Source organism: Leptidea sinapis, chromosome 3, assembly GCF_905404315.1.
Source record: "Leptidea sinapis chromosome 3, ilLepSina1.1, whole genome shotgun sequence".
Lineage (NCBI taxonomy): Eukaryota > Metazoa > Arthropoda > Insecta > Lepidoptera > Pieridae > Leptidea > Leptidea sinapis.
Genome location: NC_066267.1, coordinates 5,991,133 through 6,012,061, shown reverse-complemented (window position 1 = coordinate 6,012,061; position 20,929 = coordinate 5,991,133). Strand labels below are relative to the sequence as shown.

At 36.8% G+C, this 20,929-nt stretch overlaps 1 protein-coding gene across 1 annotated transcript in view; it reads right to left on the bottom strand.

Moving 5' to 3' along the window:
* The window catches only part of LOC126979377 (adenylyl cyclase 78C-like), a 109,367-nt gene that overhangs the window by 12,934 nt on the left and 75,504 nt on the right, over positions 1-20,929 (bottom strand). Inside the window, exons 7-18 of the mRNA XM_050828631.1 lie at positions 18,165-18,317; positions 16,367-16,563; positions 14,877-15,069; positions 14,151-14,294; positions 11,375-11,454; positions 8,127-8,276; positions 7,103-7,239; positions 6,042-6,209; positions 4,736-4,841; positions 3,314-3,415; positions 2,373-2,581; positions 1,090-1,278 (exon numbers count right to left, since the gene is read on the bottom strand). Coding sequence (XP_050684588.1) covers positions 1,090-1,278; positions 2,373-2,581; positions 3,314-3,415; positions 4,736-4,841; positions 6,042-6,209; positions 7,103-7,239; positions 8,127-8,276; positions 11,375-11,454; positions 14,151-14,294; positions 14,877-15,069; positions 16,367-16,563; positions 18,165-18,317 — 1,828 coding nt within the window. The remainder of the gene's footprint in view (positions 1-1,089; positions 1,279-2,372; positions 2,582-3,313; positions 3,416-4,735; positions 4,842-6,041; positions 6,210-7,102; positions 7,240-8,126; positions 8,277-11,374; positions 11,455-14,150; positions 14,295-14,876; positions 15,070-16,366; positions 16,564-18,164; positions 18,318-20,929) is intronic.

The following is a 20,929-nucleotide window of genomic DNA, read 5'->3' as shown; positions in this document are numbered from 1 at the left end:
TAGACTTATGAAGAAATTTGGAAGTAACAATTAAACTGCATTCACTTATCGACATGTTTCTCTGTGGTGATGATGGGTTATCGTTTATTGAACATTTTTCTCATACTTTTCTCAAACTTAATTTCAGACCTGTTACACTTTGGAAGCGAGGTATCGATAGTCGATATGTACTTAAAAATGTAAAAATGTAAGTAGCGTATAATTACTTTCTTAGCAACTTTTGCTACCTCTTGTTTCTATACGCAAACATTTTACTCTCGAATAAATATTAAACTTTCGTATACAACATAAATTTTGAATACTTTTTATAATTATGACACATGCAAATAGCATGTGCTTAAACGTGCAAATCATAGACTAAACCAATATACTTTCTACAGATAGAGATAAATTACTACCATCTACTGTCAGTAATTAGCTATCAATAATCTGAAGCTGTTCCAATATATCCGATAAGTCATTCTTATCGCCTTATATTGGGATGCGTGAATTGAAATTTCCATACAAACTTCTATCCCATTGACAGACAGTACAGCGTGTACGGATAAGGTGAGTTACTGTCGATAAGTTTATTAGGACAGAAAAGTCAACGATATTTACGATTTTTATCTCAAGTACGCCACAACCTGAGATAGACTGAATATTGAGAACGGCTGTTAGAATATACTTGCTTATAGATGACCTGATAGCTGGATAAAGCGTGACCAATTTTGATTTTTCAATGTGTGCGTTAGCTCGTGGTTTAATATTCAAATTACTAAAGAAACTAATGTCAAGCGCGGCTGACTGTTTACGACCTGTCCATCAAAATCGGTTACAGTAACAATAGATTCGCTTACCTTTCCTATATTGCTGTATCTCCGTTATATATGTTCTTCTCTGTCTCGCAAACTTTTTCTTTACGCTTGTATTGTAAGGCTCTGGTTCTAACTTTAAATTACTCAGACATTTAACAATTTAGGATCTATATTTTAATGAAATAAATGTATCTAAATATAATGAGGACCTTTGAATGTTACATCTGCCGTGTCTAATATATCATATAAGTTATTAAAAATCAGTTATCTCCGTTCTATTATTAATCCTCACCTTGATATAGACATGATGGTGACAAAGCAGCAGATATGCACGTTCCTCCTCACTCGAGAGCCGCTCAGCGCTGCGGACATGTTGGCTAGACGCGGTATCTTTTCAGGAAACTCCTCTGCCATCACCAGCACGAAAGAGAGCGCGAGTGGTATCGTCATCACCAGCATAATTATCAGCAGGAAACAGCAGCTATGATAAAATATAATCATCAACATCATCAGTCGGAAGACGTCCACTGCTAGACAAAGGCCTCCCAGAGAGATCTCCACGATGAGAGAGAAAGCGACCTGAAGAGAAAGCTCATGATCGCTCAGAGGGCAATGGATAGGGCTATGCTCGGACTTTTTCTGCGAAATCGATTCAGAAATTAAGAGATCTGTAAGAGAATCAAAGTCACTGACATAGCCCAAATGATTGCGAAAGTGAAATGGCAGTGGGCAGGGCATATAGTTCAACGAAGAGATGCACATTGGGGCAGTAAAGTCCTCGAATAAAATATAATAAGTCAAACTAATTCTAAGTGGATAGATATTCTTTTAGTTTTTCTACCTTTACTGTTTTATTTACCCACACGTTGCAGGTAAGTAAAACTGTCAAGAAAAACGCGTACGTCGTACTAGAAATGTTGCCAACGCTTCTGTGATTCCTCTGTATTGCAAGAGAGAATGAGCAGCAGTAATCATTTACCACAAAATGAACCATATGCTCGTTTGTCCTCCACTTCCAAGCCCCTGCTAAAGCATTAAATTATGTCATAATCACGGGAATACTTAGAGACGATGTTCGGGTTGATACGGGTTTTCGTTTAGAAATTCCACCCGCATCATGTTGTCTGGCATTAAACCGCACGTCTTGCGCGAAATTTCTAGTCCCACTCAGTCACTTTGGGGAATAAATTACCGGCTGTGGTTTGTACCTGAATCAGTACGGGTAAGGGACATTCAAGCATAGAGCATATTCCCAACTTAACTTAAGGCCGGCAACTTATCTCTTGAGCCAGGGGTTAGGCACCCGCCTACACCAGGGTGTAGACGGTTGCCTCGCCACGTTAATCACGTGATCATTTTGCCCCTTTGCCCCATCTTTTATTAAAGAAAGAAAAAATCGTTTTACATAATTTCTAATTGACCAATTAATGCTTAAAGTCTTAAAAAAACTTGTGGGCAATGCCATTATCACATTTAAATAAAACACTTTTTAATTAACAGTAATTTGATTAAATAGTTGTTAATTAACAGTAACTATATTGACATACGAATATGACGCGTTAATTGAGATCTTACTTGTAATGTATGGTGTACTGCACAGCCACGATGAACAGCCACAGCACGAGGCAGCACATCACGTTAGACTTGAAGGTCTTCTCATCTAGTTGTCGGAAGCGAGCGTCGAGGGATCCGCGCCTGAAATGGAGGGACCAGGGCTGCATCTGCTCCACGCGCATCTTGCGGTTACTGCTCACTTCAATTGAGTGGTTTATGATGTCATCTTCCTGTAAGTTATAAGTGATGATCATAAAATAATTAAGTGCATAGCAATTTCACTACAAGAAAATTGGAAAAGTCATAAAAGGCATTTATTTTCTCAAACTTGATTCCTTTAGAATTCTTTTTGATGTTATTTCTAATATTCTAGTACCACTTGGGAAACAAATGGCGCTCTGAGAGAAGAGAAGATTATTTATAAATAATGCCTGAACAGTGGCTGGGACTTTATTATAAAAGTGTATACATTTAACCTTAAAGTTATTATATTATATCTTATGAAGCCTACTAGAATTAGTTACAAGCAACTTATTTTTAGTGTTATAATAATGAAAATCACTATTAAGAGCAAAAAGGTGACGATTTTTGTGAACGTATATTAAATTTTCATAAATGTACTGACAATGAACAGTCATAATATTAATTTCTTTAAATTTTTCTTTGAGACTATGTCTGAAGTGATGTAATTGACGAGTAGTCTCACAAGAACCTAAAACTTAAACTTTTTTTTCTTTAAAATTCAATTTAAGCTGATTGATTTGGGATAGGCGATTAGTTCATTTGTTAATATCAAAGAGTAATGAAAATAATCTATAACACATAAAAAACTGTTGAAGAGCGTATGTCCGAAAGAAAAATATCAGAGAAATAGTTGTTAGACTATTTATGCACTCAAAGGACACAATCAAGATTCACAGCGGTTGTGTCGACTTGCTAAATAAAAAATTAAATCAAATCACCTCTGATAAGGAAGAAATTTCAACATCCTCGTGATATTGCTCGACGTCTTCGCGCCGGTTCTGCTGCCGATATCTGATGACCCCGGTACCGCTATTAAAATACTGTAAAAAAAATGAGCCACATTTTAAAAAGTTTGAGGAAAAAGTTCCTTGGTTGTGAGGTACGTATGAAATGTATTAATATGACTTTCTCAGCTATAAAAGTAGGTACATTCTAGAATACGTCATAGTGAATTGTATGTAGAGAGAGAATGTGACAATATTACATATTTGCAATAATTATTGTAGAGCGGTGATCTACCGCAGCATTTAATGGCGGAAACAACATCTAAGAAAAAGCGGCCAAGTGCGAGTCGGACTCACCCATGAAGGGTTCCGTCGGTAACGATTTATGACGTATTAAAAATCTACTTACTAGATCTCGTTCAAATCAATTTTCGGTGGAAGTTTGCATAGTATCTTATATTTGTTTTATTTGATCATTCTCGTATTTTAGAAGTTACAGGGGGGGGGGGGGGCACATTTTACCGCATTGGAAGTGTGTCTCGCGCAAACTATTTAATTAAGAAATAAAAGATAGAAACCTCGATATCTTTTACGACCTTCATTATATTTATTTTGACGACCTATCCATAGATGTATGGGTTTGATGAAAAAAAATTTTGAGTTTCAGTTCTAAGTATATTTGGACCCCCAAATATATTTGTTTTTTTCTGTTTTTGTAATCAAGCAAAATCATAATGCAAACTGCATACAACATAATACATCTACTTACCGAGTTTCAACAGTATAGTTCTTATAGTTTTGGAAAAAAGTGGCTGTGACATACGGACGGACAGATAAACAGACAGACATGACGAATCTATAAGAGTTCCGTTTTTAGCCATTTGGCTACGGAACCCTAAAAAGTGCGTAAAAACCTAAGCTATTACTACTGCAACCATCTCTGTAATCACTTAGGACAGGCTATTTTTTATGGAAGGGGAAAACAAACCAGCATACCACGAGTTCCAGGTTTTCGCCACCAACACTTTCTTTTTAGTCCCCTTTCCAGTAAACACACAAATTGTGTTTTAATTTTTTCCGTTTGCGATGGAGACTTTGGGATCGTTGGGTCCCTTAGCCCGAACACTTATTAAAGAGTTGTCCAAGCGAATTGTAAATTTGACAGGTGACCCGAGATCTGTCACGCACTTTTGCCAAAGATTAAGTTTGGCAATTCAAAGAGGCAACGTTGCCACCTTCTTGGGCACCTTACCTGCAGATTGCGACCTTAATGCGGTTTATTAAGTATATTTCGCAGTTTAATTTTTATTGTAGAGTTAGATAATAGTGAAATTTATTTTAGATCGTAATAATATTGTATTATTTATGTACAATACACACACAATATCAGGTAAATAAATCCTATCAGCAACATACACTTTGAAAGGGCATCTCTGGTGTCCAGTCAGTCGTGGTCTCTTCGTCTACGCTTCCATTGGTGCTTCGCGGTGGACATTCGTTCTGTTGAGCTGCGGCCGGACCTCTGTGACGAGAACAATTTGAATATTTATTTTTTTATTTATTCATTAATTTTATTCATTCATTATTGTAAGATTACCAATCTTACAGCGATACAGTTGAATTAAATATAAAGGCATAGCTAGTTAATAATGCGGTCAAAAGTGGATTACACATTTAAAATTACAATACCTGTTCCTGTATTGTGTATGTGTGTGTGCGTGTCATCTGTGTGTGTGTTTATTTTGTTCTGTGCATTTTTATTATTTTTTTTATTTATTTTGTTTTAGTGCAGGTTTTAGTTTATATTTCGATAAATGAAATAGATCTTAGTGAGTTACTAGTCTTGTTTGTGGAATACGGCATAGTGCTATATTTCGAGCATAATTTCGTCTATAAATATGTCGTGTTCGATACATGTCGTTTCAATATGAAACCCAAACTGGTTACGACTTACGAATTACGTAAACTACTTTGTTATCTAAAGCTTCTGATAAGACGATGCAGCACTCGATGTCTTTCTGTTTTGACGAAAACAAAAAAGTTTCAACTAACACACGGTAATATTTTCTTAACCTATTAACACTATAGTAATTCGCATGATTACAGTAATTAAAAATAGAAGAATGGTTTTAAGAAAAAATAAAAGGAAACATATGATGAACGGATTATAAAGAGGACCCAGTTTTGATATAATTATAATATTGAGGGTAAAACGATATTCAATATAATAACAGTGTCAAATACGGCTAAGTAAAGTATATTCGGCCATGGCTTAGAACATCATAATGCATAGTTCTTGTCTGGTTCAGTGCAGTCCTCTTAAAATTGCATAATATGATATTAAGTAGGCTAAGCAATTTTGTTATTTTATGATTTTAAAAATGTGGTAGGAGTTTCTTATCAGTTCGTCTTGCCATGTCAAAGCCCTTTTACGAACTGATAAATAAACGGCCGTAAAATTGTAAGAAATAAAGTCGATTGACAATCTACCGTTATATTGTAACATCACTAGTGAAATTGTAATGTCATTTTGAGTATATACCTGCGACATAAACATGATTAATACTACAGTACATGCTTATCACTATAGTTTAATTAGAACTAAAAGAGAAAATAATTGAACATAACTCTGTTATTAACATATCGATCGCCACAAAAGTACTTTTAATTTTGTTGTAAAGCAGTTCAAAATCAGGTAATGCTTATTGTTGGTAGGACTTACATTATTTTAGACCTATTCCTAGTTCGTCTCGGCTGTTCCGTACTCTTGATGAGGTACGTGTTAATGTTCAGCTCCTTGAGGTATGGATCCCTGCTCTGTCCCTCACCAGCTTCTACTTCGAAAGCGCCATTTAAACATTCTAACGTAGACGCCGATATATGTACTCGACTGCGAAATTATTTAAATATATCATCATCTTCATAGTTCAAAACAAAGTCGCTTTCCGCTGTCTGTCCCCTGATTTGATACAGTGATTCAAGAGGTAGGTTTATATGTATAATGCATGCAAAATATAGTAGACAAACACTAATAATTTTTAGAGGTTTCTAATGTGATGTCGTTAATAAACACATTCATTTGCGCTCACATTGCAAGCGCAGGCTAAACCTTACGACATACATCAAAATAATATACTTCATAATACATATTGTGCACCTTAAAATTGTCTACAAAAAAGTCCGGGATGGTATATGTCTATGTCTTAATCCACAATAACCATTTTTTGAAGTGAAACTTCTTTAGAATCGTTGTGATTTCAAAATGCAAAACGACAGGTAAGAGACACAAATACAAAAATGTGTAGGATGAAGCCGGCAAAGAATGAGACAGAAATATGTATACTATTTTATTTTTCTGTATGATGCGAGTAGGTATACCTTAATATATTCTTATGTCATACGCACGACTTACAACTGCATAGACACCAGGAGAACATAAATATGGTAGCGGTGTTAGTAATGTCTTTCATAGCGGTTGAAATAATGTGTCATCCTAGCAACATGTACCAGGACTTCATATGCAGTTTAGAGGTTCATGCACAATGCAGGTTTCACTTCCGACATGTGTACTTTGTACACACGCAATTTTTTTTACTTCACTTTTTACGTGATACTCGACGAACAGGGAATAAAGCAATTTCTAGGTCTTTTTAGTAATTTCGATAGAACAGTAATACTGTATAAAATATAAGTGTATATTAGGAATCGGGCAACGTTTAATACAGCTATTCTATTGAGTTCAACTTAGATGAAAATGTTTTAGATTAAAATATCTCATAATACCCAGGTAATCCACCACTCTCCATGTGGTTAGCTAGCGTGACGTCATGCGACCACAGATCAAACTGCCACTTCAGTAGACCGAGAACGCCACAGAGTACTGTCCCGCTATGTATGCCAATTCGCATGTCCAAGTCAACCTACAAATATTGTTTGTTATAAGTGTTGGACAACGAATGATTTTTGAGGAATTTTTGGTATAAAGTCATATAAACTATATTCAATGAGGCTTAAGTTTACCGCTTTTAAATCGTCTCTTTCAATATGTCTTTTAAATTACCGAATCTACCATGTGTTCGGAAAAAGTAGAGCTCCTGAGAAGAACATACAAGAAACTCAACGGCCACTATTTTCAATCAAAATAGTATTTTTCAAAGAGCATAAATTTATCGTTTGTGTAACGATGCTTCTCTAACATGATGGTCGTTATTACTGTCATAATTAGTAATCGCATCCAAAAATACAATGATTTATAAACTATAACAGATCGAACTGGCACCACAAGCAGTACCCGTTCACGAGTTGAGCATGGATCCGCCATCGTTCCCTTCGCACAATATTTGAGGGAAGGAGACGACCCTGTACACGACGCTGCCGCAAAAAAAATACGACAGAAATATTATATAAAGAAGAAAGACATTTTATACACATACACTGTAGGACAATATTTGAAAGAAGACCGTTAGGGTACCTTTAAAAAAAGTTCATAGGCAGCCAACTTCTTGACACTGTTTGTAAAAGATCAAAACAAAATCACTTTATTCATGTAAGTCAAGGATATTATACTTATTAACGTCGAAAGTTTTCGTTTCTTTTTACACTTAACACCATTTCGGAAAAGGTTGAGCTTTAATGAGGAGAAGTAGCAAGAAAGTCATTGCCAATCTATTAAATCAATATTAACAGCTTCATCGTCTTACAAATAATTTCAATTACACTATAATATTATGTAAAGTGATGCAACAAAAATATTCAAACGTCTTATAATGTCGTACTTAAATATATAATTAATATATATTTTTTTTACCTGAGCGTTATAGCGTACATCTCGTATGGCCCGGATCATATGCAGGCCCATGTTGACGCAGCAGAAGGCGTGGTTGCTGCGCTGGTCTGGTAGACCGCTCACGCAAAAGTAGCAGTCCCCCAGCAACTTGATACGCAAGCAGTGGTTCTCCTGACCAGAAGACATTATTTCAGATTTCTCTATACACGTATCTATCGATAAGTTTGTATGATCCAGATCTAGGTTAGTTAGACAGCTAGATCACTTAGCGTTGCTTAGAGACGTTGCTGCATTGTGTGTCTTCTTCCGCATTTATCACGGGGAGTGTTCCGAAGAGCTGTTGTCCTTATTACTGCCGACGAATGCAACCATTGCACGACACGCCACCAATTAGAATATCATCCCCACCATCTGGATGTGTGTCGTTCCTCCACAGTGCGGTTTCAAAGAACTTTCTTCCACGTACAACTAATCAGTAGAATGAGTTTCCTTGTGTGGTGTTTCCAGGACGATACGATAGGGCGTACACTTTTCCTAAGCGCCGGTAACGTTCCTGTGATTCCTCTGGTGTTGATTACTTAACATTAGGTGACCTGTACGTTCGTTTGTCCTCTCTTCCACAAAAAAAGGAAATCTTTTTTTTTTCTTTTTTTATGGAATTGGAGGACAAACGAGCGTGCGGGTCACCTGTTGTTAAGTGATCACCGCCACCAACAATGTCTTGCAACACCAGAGGAATCACAGGAGCGTTGCCGGCCTTTAAGGAAGGTGTACGCGCTTTTTTTGAAGGCAACCACGTCGTATCGTCCCGGAAGCTTTGTAGTACGTGGAAGAAAGCTCCTTGAATACTGCACTGTGTAGGACCGCCACACATCCAGATGGTGAGGATGATAAACTAACTTGTGGCGTTTCGTGCGAAGGTGGAATTCGGCGGCAGGTTGATTATTGAGTGTTCCGAAGAGCCTAAACCTAATCAGGTTAAACAGCTCTTCGGAACACTCACCGTGATAAATGCGGTAGAAGACATGAAGATCCTGCCCCAAGGGTAGAATGCAAAAAAGGAACGCATCCTATCCCAATCTGCTGACTTGTATTGCAACGCGGCGGGTCGCTGGTGGTCTGCGATGTTGGCGTCGGATAGGCACTACACTCCTGACCAGGCAATGGTCGGACGTTCCGAGAGGGTCGTCGACAAAGACCTGGTAACCATCGGGATGTGTAGTCAGCAGAATCCACATCCGGGAGCCGCGTTGGCAACTCAACCAATTGGGACAGACCATACGCCAATTCAAAATTATGCACAGATGCGCAGGCGTAGTCTGTGGTACGTGATCCAAGCCATTCGGCATTGTGCCCGTTGAAATCACCCAAGACTACGATTTCAGCGGAGGTGATCTTTGCAAGCACGTCTTCAACTGCCGCTTGAACGCAGCCCATGAGATGATCGGTTTCTGCGTTACCACTATGGTACCTGTAGACACACGCATAGATGCGGCCGCGGTTCTCTAAATCTACGCGGAGCCAAAGAGTGGACAGGTCCCTACCCTCAAAATTGCCGAGACGGCGACAGCAGATATCCTCCCTTACGTATACACATACCCCGGCATGAGGCAAAAAATTGTGCTCAATTTTGTACCCGGGGTACGTTAAATATGACGTATCGCTAGGTCGAGATATCTGCGTCTCCGTAAGGAAACACAAGGCCGGCTGCGCCGTCTCAAGGTGGTGGTGGACGGCGTTTAAATTGGAGTGAATTCCCCTGATATTGCAAAAGTCCACGTTGAGTGTGGAGCGGGGTGCCGTGGTGCTACTGCCTCGTTTGTCCTTGGTCATGCGCGGTTCTGTGCCCTCCCCAGAATACTAAGGGCAGCCCGAGCTAGAGTGCTTGGGGAGGGATTCTCCGACTCTGGTAGAGCCGGTACCCTCCTGGGGTAAAATCTTTTGAAGATCCGCTGTCATATTCGGGTGGAGAGGAGGGGGGGGAATGGCCACCGGTCCTCGACACTAACCTATGCGAAACACAGCGGCACTAGGCCGCTATTTCACGCCGGTATTCTGTGCGAGTGTGGTAATTAACCCGGACGAGTCTGGCCCGATTGTGCAGACGTCAAAAGACGGCAGCGTGACTCCCACTTCTAAAAAGCCCTTAGTCGCCTCTATCGACCCATGGGCCTGGGACTCCCCTATTCTTTTTACGCCCCGGGGAAAGTACAGGGCAAATCTGTCTTTCATACAAACGAAAAGAAGTAAATCAAAACTTTCGATCACTTTTTGAACGTCTTGTATAACAATAAAATCATGTAATCATCAGATACGCAACAGCTATATTTTGAAGGCACTGTTGGTTTACATAAAAAGTCCTCTTGTGAAACGTTTACAATTTACAAACTCATTACGAAAGAGTGAATATTTATTTTTCTTGTTAAATATATGTAAATATATGTGTATAAATAAGCATTTTTTTTGAATAAATAATAGGAATTGAATCACATTAACCGTGTGCTGTCGGACCAAGATTGATAAATAATGTATTTCAGTTTCAATTTTTCTGTTTATTTAATTTATTTATTTATTTATTTATTTATTTATAAAGGCTTACCAACTAAATACAATTTACTAACTTATGCACTAAGAATTAAACAAATATAATAAAATAGTTTAAATGTACTTAAATTATAGGTAGGCACAACATTACTATAAGAAATACATGTGATATTTTAAAATCTAAAATCTATAAATTTTGGAGAGCAATATAAATTTGTTTTTTAAAATTAAGAAAGTTTGAAAAGAAGATATCAGTGTTTTCATCTATATTAAAAATACAATTATATAATTTTAACATTAGCTGTAGAGGAGAGTTTAAGCCATAATTACTGTAATTACTTAATCAAATCAATGTTTATATATTTATAATCCTATGATTATATTTAATTAAAACTATCATTACGGGGAAGTATACCAAGAATACTGGCAGCATTTCCACCGGGGATAACTGGCTGATCCGTTGACCGAAATAGCTGCCAGCGCTTGGGTCTTCAGTAGCCCTATTCAGGCGCGTAGATAGTACTTTGTACATTATCCGCGCCTATGGGCCCCACGGGCCAAGTGTCTCGACACCAAACGGCACAAGAATGTAAAACTCACTGAAACCGACATTTTGCGACGTTTGCTGTCTTCGACAGTCAAAACAGCAGCCCCGGTACCAACTGAAGTAACTGAATTTTTCTATGCATCTTCATAGCTTTTATCTATGTTGACATTATACTCACGGAAGCTAGTCGGTCGAAACGAGCAAAAAGTTCGTTCAGCAACTTCACCAGCTCTTGGGCACTGCACTTACTTGATAGCTCTATAAAGATGAATTATGATTAACTATTTGCTTAAAATAATAATTTACCGATAATAAATAGAACGCATCATCAAAATCCGCATGTCACATGACATATCAGAATGGGTTTATGAAAAAAATTTGAATGTTTCTAAAAACTCTCAGTCAGACATATTAATAATTATCATTTTTATAATTGACGCATTAAAATAGAAATTAATATATGGCATAATAACATGTCTTATACATCGATTTCTTGCAGCCGAAGCGCAAAAGCTTTTTTTTGGTGATTTTTTACAGTCAGTTAGGTACTTGTTATATTTGATATCTTAAAAAACAACTTAAAGAGAAACTTCAGTCAGGATATACCTGTAGGAGGCTCCTTTGCACAGGAAGCCGGCTAGATTATGGGTACCACAACGGTGCCTATTTCTGCCGTGAAGCTGTAAACATTACTATGTTTCGGTCTGAAGGGCGCCGTTGCTAGTGAAATTACTGGGCAAATGAGATTTAAAATCTTATGTCTCAAGGCACAATTTGTAGTGCCGCTCAGAATTTTTGGGTTTTTCAAGAATCCTGAGCGGCACTGCATTGTAATGGGTAGGACGTATCAGTTACCAGCAGCTGAACATCCGCCTCGTCTCGTTCCTTATTTTCATAAAAAAAAGGAGGCTGAGATCTATAGATCTTTGATTTCGTTTTTATAGTTATTTACTCAGCTGAAACTATGCTGAGCTTATAAGATAGCCCAATTGAAAAGTGAAGTTTTCGTTACATCACACTCAGCTAAGTTTTACGTGAGTAAAGTCTGAGCCAAGTCTAAGTACTCTATAGATCTCTCGCCTATATATCGCCTAGGGCTATATGTCATCGGACACCACGGTGGTGCAACCAATATGGTGGCGCGACCAGCCCGGACGTGTCATGACTCTGGTGTCTGTATGGTGTCTAGTTTCAGACACCACTGTGGCGAGCGAGGTGGCGATTACTAATAATAGTTTCTAAACACATAACAACTGCATGACTCACTGTTACAAAATTACCAAAAATTAAACTTCCAGTGAAATTTAGCCCTTAGTGCCACTTCCTAGTTGTCAGCTTTAAAACTGTTGGTGGCGATGGTCCTTTAAAACAATCCACTCGTATTATAATTTTTATAAAATATATTATAATTTGAAGTAGAAATTAGAAATTTATATAAGCTTTTCTTACCTACTTAACCTATTTTAATTACTATGTATTTACTGTACATAAGAGGAAGTGCATTAAATTTATTAATCTCATATTTGGATAACAGGATACAGTATGTTGAAGTTAATAGTGTAAGGTCTTCAGGCTCCGTGTTAGGAATATGTGTCCTGCAGGGTTCAATTCTCGGACCATTTTTGTTTTTAGTTTATATCAATGACCTACCCTATCTTATAAAGAACACACATGATATAGTATTGTTTGCGGCTGATACATCACTATTATTTAAAGTTAATCGACATGCAACTACTATTGAACATGTAAATAATGCTATTTCTAAGGTAGAACAATGGTTCAAAGTAAACAATCTTCTTATGAATGGTAAGAAAACGAAATGCTTAAAATGCATATTACCAAATGTAAAAAAGATTAACACACATATTAAATTAAATGGAGAAATGTTGGATCTTGTAAATAAGACAGTGTTCTTGGGTATAACTCTAGATGAGAAGCTTCAGTGGGGTGGCCATATAATCTGCCTTAGCAAACAGATTGAGCTCTGCAGCATATGCGGTTAAGAAGATTAGAGAACTGACTGACATAGATACGGCCAGAATAGTATATTTTAGTTACTTCCACAGCATTATGAGCTATGGTATCCTTTTATGGGGTAATGCTGCTGAGATCAATACGATATTTGTGCTGCAGAAGAGAGCCGTTAGAGTCATTTATAACATGGGATCTAGAATTTCGTTAAAGAATAAGTTTAAAGAAATAGGTATTATGACAGTGGCCTCACAATACATTTACGAGAATTTGATGTTTGTACAAACGAATAAAAATAAGTTCACAAAACTAAGTGACTTACATAGTATTAATACTAGAAATAGGGGTAGACTTGATATGCCTGCCACAAGACTCCATAAAGTCAGTAATTCTTTTAGGTGTCAGTGTGTTCGCTTCTATAATAAACTCCCCAAACATATAACAAATATGTCTATAAATAAATTCAAAGCCTTCACAAAAAGTAAATTAAGCAGCAAAGGCTATTACAATATCCAAGATTGAATTGAATTGATCTACTTAAGTGTGATTTGTTTTATGTGATTTTAATTGTTTGATGTTATTTATATTACTTATTTGATTTGTTTAATTTTAATTTTATCTGTTTGATATTATTTATTTATTATTATGAAATTTAGTGTATGACTGAACTTAAGCCATTGTAAATCAATGTTATGAGTTCAATAAACGTTTTGATTTTGATTTTTGATTTTGTACGCTTTAAGATGACAATTTTGTAGCCCACTTCTTATAACATAGGAATGTTACAGGCAGGAGCCTGTAAGCTCCATTTAAGTGGAATTGCTTTAGGGAACAATAAATGTCTTAAAATAGCTAATAGCTATTAAGCAGGTACGCGAAATATTGAAATAAACAATTCTATATCCTATTTTAGAAAATATCTCATTATGTTGCATGAGTTGATCGTCCATAGAGGAATGGTGACTGTTAATATCATAACTTACCCGTAAATCCTTTTATGTCAGCATAGAGTATGGAAACATTTTCATGTCTCTGAATGTAGAGGTTGTTAAACTGTTGCTCTTGAAATTCTCCCTTTACCTTAGACACGTGGCTTGATATTTCCTTTGCGAGAAAATCTGGTATAACTGCAAAAATAAAATAGTATTTACGTTTTAGCCATTTATTAGCGTTTTTTTAAAAATGGCGAAATCAAGATTTCGCCATTTTTATTCAAAATGATATAACATTATTCAAAATAAAAACTACAGGATTATTAATGATTATTCCGTTTTTTCTTTTTTTATGAACAAGGAGAACGTGATGTTAAGTGATCACTGCTGCCCACATTCTTTTGCAACACTAGAGGAATCGCAAGAGCTCATTAAGGAAGCTTATTCTACAGCATCGATACACGAATAGTGTTTGTACAACTGCTTGAAGGGCATCTGTGAGAATTTGCCTCACGCTGGTAGAAATCCTAAGTATCGATGATAAGTAAAAATAATTAAACTGTCTGTGAACTCTACTAAACTCTGGAAGCAGCTTTTGCCCGTTTGTCAACCATGGTCCAAAATTGAGCTGAAAATGTATAAATGAATGACATTTAATTCTGGTATTCCAACACAGCATGGACTGATAACTTACCAACAGTTAAGTTAATGTAAAAGGCTACTAGAATAAACAATACAGTAATTAATACTCTTCAATATCTAAACTTTCAAACATACCACTCTGAAACAGCTTCCACTGTCGATCACTTTCCCGCTTCGTCCTCTGTCTGGTCACCATAGATCGGTGCGTTTCCAGGAATGCCTTCCTCTGTCCCCAGTCGGCAAGGTATTTTGCGTACATCCCCGAAAAGTTAACAGCGCTGTACAGCAATGCATTTGCCAAGAGGAGACGTAGTCCACATGACTTTGCCTGGTATTTGAAAGGAAATCTTTGTTAATATCAGTCAAATCTAAATAGCATTCCACCTTTGCACGACACGCCACAAAATAGGATATCATCCCCACCATCTGGATGTGTGGCGGTCCTCCACAGTGCGGTTTTCAAGAAGCTTTCTTCCTCATACTACTAAGCTGTGGAATGAGCTTCCTTGTGCGGTGTTTCCGGGACGATACGACCTTCAAAAAAAGCGCGTACACCTTCCTTAAAGGCCGGCAACGCTCTTGTGATTCCTCTGGTGTTGCAAGAGAATGTGGGCGGCGGTGATCACTTAACACCAGGTGACCCGTACGCTCATTTGTCCTCCTATTCCATAAAAAAAAAATCTTTTTTCTAGCAGTTGCCACTAAATCTTATAGTATAGGCAATACAGCATTGGATATGGGCAGATTTAAATCTCCTCTCACCCTAGAAGTTTTTCTAAGAAGATTTTGGCATTCCAAAAACTCAGAAGATTGTGAGAAAATCTAGCTTGTAAATACATATTATCAAGATTATGTATGACTTAGTTTTATGGTCTGGTATGTCTCATTCAATATAGCTATAGGTATTGACTATACCTCGCTGCTTATATTAATTTTGTTCTTGTATATTGTTATATATTATCTTTGTCAGTCGACTGACGTAGGTACCTTAAGCAGTTGAAAAATTGGCCTTCCAAATGTTTCGTTTGGTACGCATTAATAGACTACACCAATGCAATAGTTCATATTGTAACAGTTTACAGAATCTACAAACTCTCGAACCCCAAAGGCCCAGGATTGAGAGGTGTTCATTTAGTCTGCAGGGACCCATTAGTGTTCTGGTTAGAATGAGTAAGGTTTGCCGCTCAGCCTTTCATTGAAGGTTATTTTTTCGAAGCGGGTTCATCCAGGAATGCTGGTTCAGAATGTTATTACTATTAATAAGACTCTGAACCTGCTTGCAACTATTTGCAAGCAAAGGTTTTAAAGATCTTTTTAAAAAGACTCCTTGAGATACCACAGAAGAGTTCAGGACCAAATTTAGTAATTGGCATAAATTTTTGCCGTCGATCCTTTCTGATTTGTATATTTTCTCCAGTAGTGGCCACAAAAATCTTACGATATAGGCAAAATTGCCTAAAATAAATCCAAAGAGATTCTCTAACAGTACTTTTTAGGCGGTCTTTCCAAAATCTGTGATAATCGCGAGCAAATCTTGCTAGTAAATACACATAGGTATTCAAGGTTACGAGTTTTACTATTAATTGTAATCTCTTTATTAAATAAATGAAATAAATTTTACATACTGCCTTAGGATTAGCGTTCATGATGTCTTTGATGTCAACAGCTGTGGCCAGCACGTGCGATAGAGACGACAATAGTCCAATTACGATGCACCAGCCGAGTGAGAGAGGGAGCATCGCGTACGGAACGAAAATGATGAACAGCATGTACCACACTTGGTTCTCTGGCGCGTGGAAACCTATTCCTTGACCGCTTAAACCTGAAAAGGAATAGACAACATGTCATTAAGATCTTACAGCCATTTTTAAATTCATATTCAAATATTTTAATTCAAAATAGAATATCGCTTATTGAAAGTCAAAAACTACGACCCATTCCAAAAAGAATGCCTTAGGCCTGAGAAGAATGGGCGCAACAAACAAAGCGGGCTTTTTTTCCATCAAAAATATTTTTACAAAGTAAAAATTGACGTACATACATAACATTGACGTGCTGTAAACAACTAGCCTCCCAATCGCCTATTAAACGGTCGTCAAACAATATCCAGGCGGCGTTGTATAAACGTATGTAGTTATGTACATTAACTTATACATGTAACATTAAAAAATTCATTCAAATTAACAACTTATTCTGTGGCAATAATGTTCAAATACGCTTACATTCATTTATTTATTTATTTATTTAATTAAATTGCGTTACATGCGACTTAGTCATTAGAAGTAGTAACATTAATCCACACGCTACACGGATGCGAACACAGAACGCTTAAAGATAGGATAGGAACACGAAGGAAGAATATTATTTGTAGCAATTGAAATGTTATTATTTACCAAAATTATTAAAAAAGGTCAAATTAGTTACTCAATTCAACCATCTGAAATACGACACTTCATCCTTTCTTAGTTTGGATATGCTGTTATAAACGTGCGTTTTACGGTAAGTTCATATAACGCTGCAGATATCCGTACGTTCTGACCGTGTTGCGTTTAGTGCTCAGCTGACAGCAAACTACCTATGCTATATTGTACGCGTGTACAATTGCGAAGAAAATGAATCCATTTTTAACCTCTTTAAGATGTGCGTACTACTTAAGCACACGATTACGGAATAAAAGACGGAGAAGATATCATGTTGATTCAATTATTATAGAGCATCAAGTTGAAGGATAAATTTCTACATTATATTCGAACAGGCTAGAATACATATTATTGTTACGCGCGTATTTTCAGTCGCTCGGTCAGCGTCGCACTGCCACTGAAGTACTGATAACTGAACGCACTAATTTATCCCCATTTCAATTTCACCCGCAATTCATCACCGCTAGGCTGAACGCGATCATATTATGTTTTCATTGTTATAGCTACTCTTGACCGACGTCAGATGATCGTCGTCGGTGGAGCGTAGTTGTCGTGTTCGATTTGAATCACTGTGGTTATTGTTTTCATCTCTTTGGGTGTTCTGTTTTACCCAGGGCAACTGTTAAAGACCAATGAGGGTCGTAGCTTCTATCAGCGTGGTATCTTACCTTCGGCCTTGTCATAATTTACTATAGACGGTGGCACACCCAGCTAGTCAATTGAAAATAAATTACTCATCGGTAAGTGAATACTGCAAATGTAAGAACAACCAACCCACCGTAACTAATAGCTATTAGTAAAACATAAGCTAAACCATATTTTAAATCCATAAATAACGAAAATTGTAGTTATATTTTGAGATGAATGCTAGAAAGAAGAATGACTATCAAATTCAACGACCCGCACCACAGTACACAGAAAGATTTATTTATTCTGTGGACCCGCACCAGGAGTATCGGGGTAAGTGGAGTAAGAAAAAAACTATAGACGGTGTAATGGTTACCTTGAGCAATGAGAAGTATCCAAGTGGCTGCTGCAGCCCAGTGCAAGTAGTTGTTGGCAAAGCACCGCCACGCCCCCAGCAGACAGATCATACAGTTGAGGAGGGAGAAAGCGGCCGTCCACGCTATCTTGTATACGTCAGTAGCTTCTGCTACTGTTAAAGTAATAATAATAATAACAATAAGACTTTATTTTCTTAACTATTACATAATAGTTAATTCGTCATCATCAGCCGAAAGACGTCCACTGCTGGACAAAGGCCTCCCCCAAAGATTTCCACGATGATCGGTCCTGTGCTACCCTAATCCAACGTATTCCGGCGATCTTGACCAGATCGTCGGTCCATCTTGTGGGGCGCCTACCAACATTTCGTCTTCCAGTACGTGATCGCCAATCGATATAGTTGTTTACAATGCAAGTATTAAGGCCTTACAAATAATCTTGGTATAAAGCTATACATGATAATAAACTAAGAATATGCAAAATGTTTACAAATAGAAATTTTCTCTATGATTGGTTTATATGTTTCCCGCGTTTGTTTGCAAGGCTGCTTGACATACGGAAAACTTTAAAATTATCACTGTATTGACAGTGTTGTCAGCGATATAGTTAACACCTTGCATATTCTTGGTTTAATAATAATATAGTGTCCGGTGTAACATCGTAAACATTGCGTGTTATCACTCTGTCATAAATAATTTTCAAAAACTGTTTTACTTAAGAAATACACTGTGAAGTTACTGTTACATCAAGTTCAAATACTTACGCAAGCATTCAATATATAATAATCAAGAATTATTAGGAAAAAAGTAAGTTCTTTATAAAATAACAATTTTTAAAATAACAATTTAGAGGGTATTATGAAGAAAAATATGCGCCCACTGTCAACTTAACTTATCAATAGACGTTTCACATTTGTCAGCGGCAGTTAGCTGTCAGTGTCAATACGTATTAACCGAACATTGATAACTGATACGATCAGTGTTGCCATAAGTAGCTACCAATATTACCACGTTAATTTACAACAAATCTCCCCTTAATCATGGAAACCCAAATGGCATTGCTACTTTGTAAAATGAAAGAGCAAATGGATCAACAGACTGAGGATATTACAATGTCAGTAACAGAACTTGTTTTAAAAAGCCCAGAAGAAAAGTTTACAGTAATTTTGGAAGAAAACAAAACCTTAAAGATAAAATGGAAAATATGGAAAAGAAAATTGAGTATTTGGAAAACCTCAAAAGGAAAAATAATTTAATATTCTTTGGAGTGAGTGAGATTGGACCAGATATGTCGGAAACTGAAAATATAAAAACTATTATAGAAAACAAAACTATAGACAACAAAATAGACATTCACAAATATGACATAAATAACGTCTACAGACTAATCTGTGAGAAAGAAAAGAGGGAACCATACTCGCCCATTATTGGTATGCTTTACAATGGAGTGGAAAATAAATTTAATACTAAGAAGCAAACGGGAATTAGGTTCAAAGATATGCATAAAAGAGGATTTTTCAAAAGAAATACTCAATAGAAGACAAAAACTAATACCACAACTACTAAAAGAAAGAGAAATGGGGAAAACAGCATATATTAAGCTAGACAAACTCATTGTAAGGAATCAAAGGCAGATTTTAAAGTGAAGAGGACAAGAGACATAAGTGATTCACTGAAAATCAAGCCAAAACTCCCAAGTAACCCTGTCTCAAAACTAATAAAAAAGCATGTTTAATTATGTGTCAAGGAATAGAAGGATTTCTCTCCGAGTCAAAAAACTAAGAAATAACAGTAACCGGACACAAACAAATGAAAAAATAAAGGACGTAATTTATAAAAATGTAAGCAACCCAAGCCGGCTAGTCCCCGTGGGTAAAGATGACCACTACCTTCCAACTGATAAAAACCTTCATTATATTGCTACTTATAACGCATTAACTTTGAAAGCTGACGAAAGCCTTAAAGAACTAAGTCAGGCCCTGACGCGTATCAACTGGACAATCATTGGGCTTAGCGAGGTTCGACGATATGGGGAATCTATCGAGGAATATGGCGATTTCATATTTTATTATAAAGGTGAAACACCAGGCCTATATGGCGTTGGATTTTTGATACACAAAAAGTTGAAAAAAAAATATTGAACAAATAATTGGCATATCGGAACGGATTGCAGTACTAAATATATCAATAAATAGATAAATGTGGTCAATAGTTCAAATTTATTCACCGACAGAGCAATCAAGTAGAGAGGAAATTGGTTCCTTTTATGCAATACTAAATAAAACCCTAAAGGAATAGGAGAGAGCAGGCTCGGTGAGGAAATTATTCTAGGACCCTACTGCTATGGAATGCGCACAAGAAATGGTGAAAAACTAATTGAATTAGCTTACGAGAATAACTTAAAAGTATTTTACACAATGTATAAAACGGGAAAACAAATAGATGGACATGGGTCTCTCCAGGAGGCAATTATCACAATGAAATCGACTACATTCTAACTAATATGAGTAGTTTATTCAAAGATTGTAGAGTCGTGAACAACATTAATTTTAACAGTAACCATAGAATGATTCGAGCAAACCTAGTAAATTCACAAAATAATAGAAGACCATTTAAAGTGAAAAACAATACCAAACATAACAACATTGATTGCGAAATATTGAAAGTACACCTTGAAAAGATAAATAAGTAAACAGAATGCTTATGACACACTTTGCAATGCCATCGAATCATCTATTATAAAAGAGAGGAAAACAAACACACG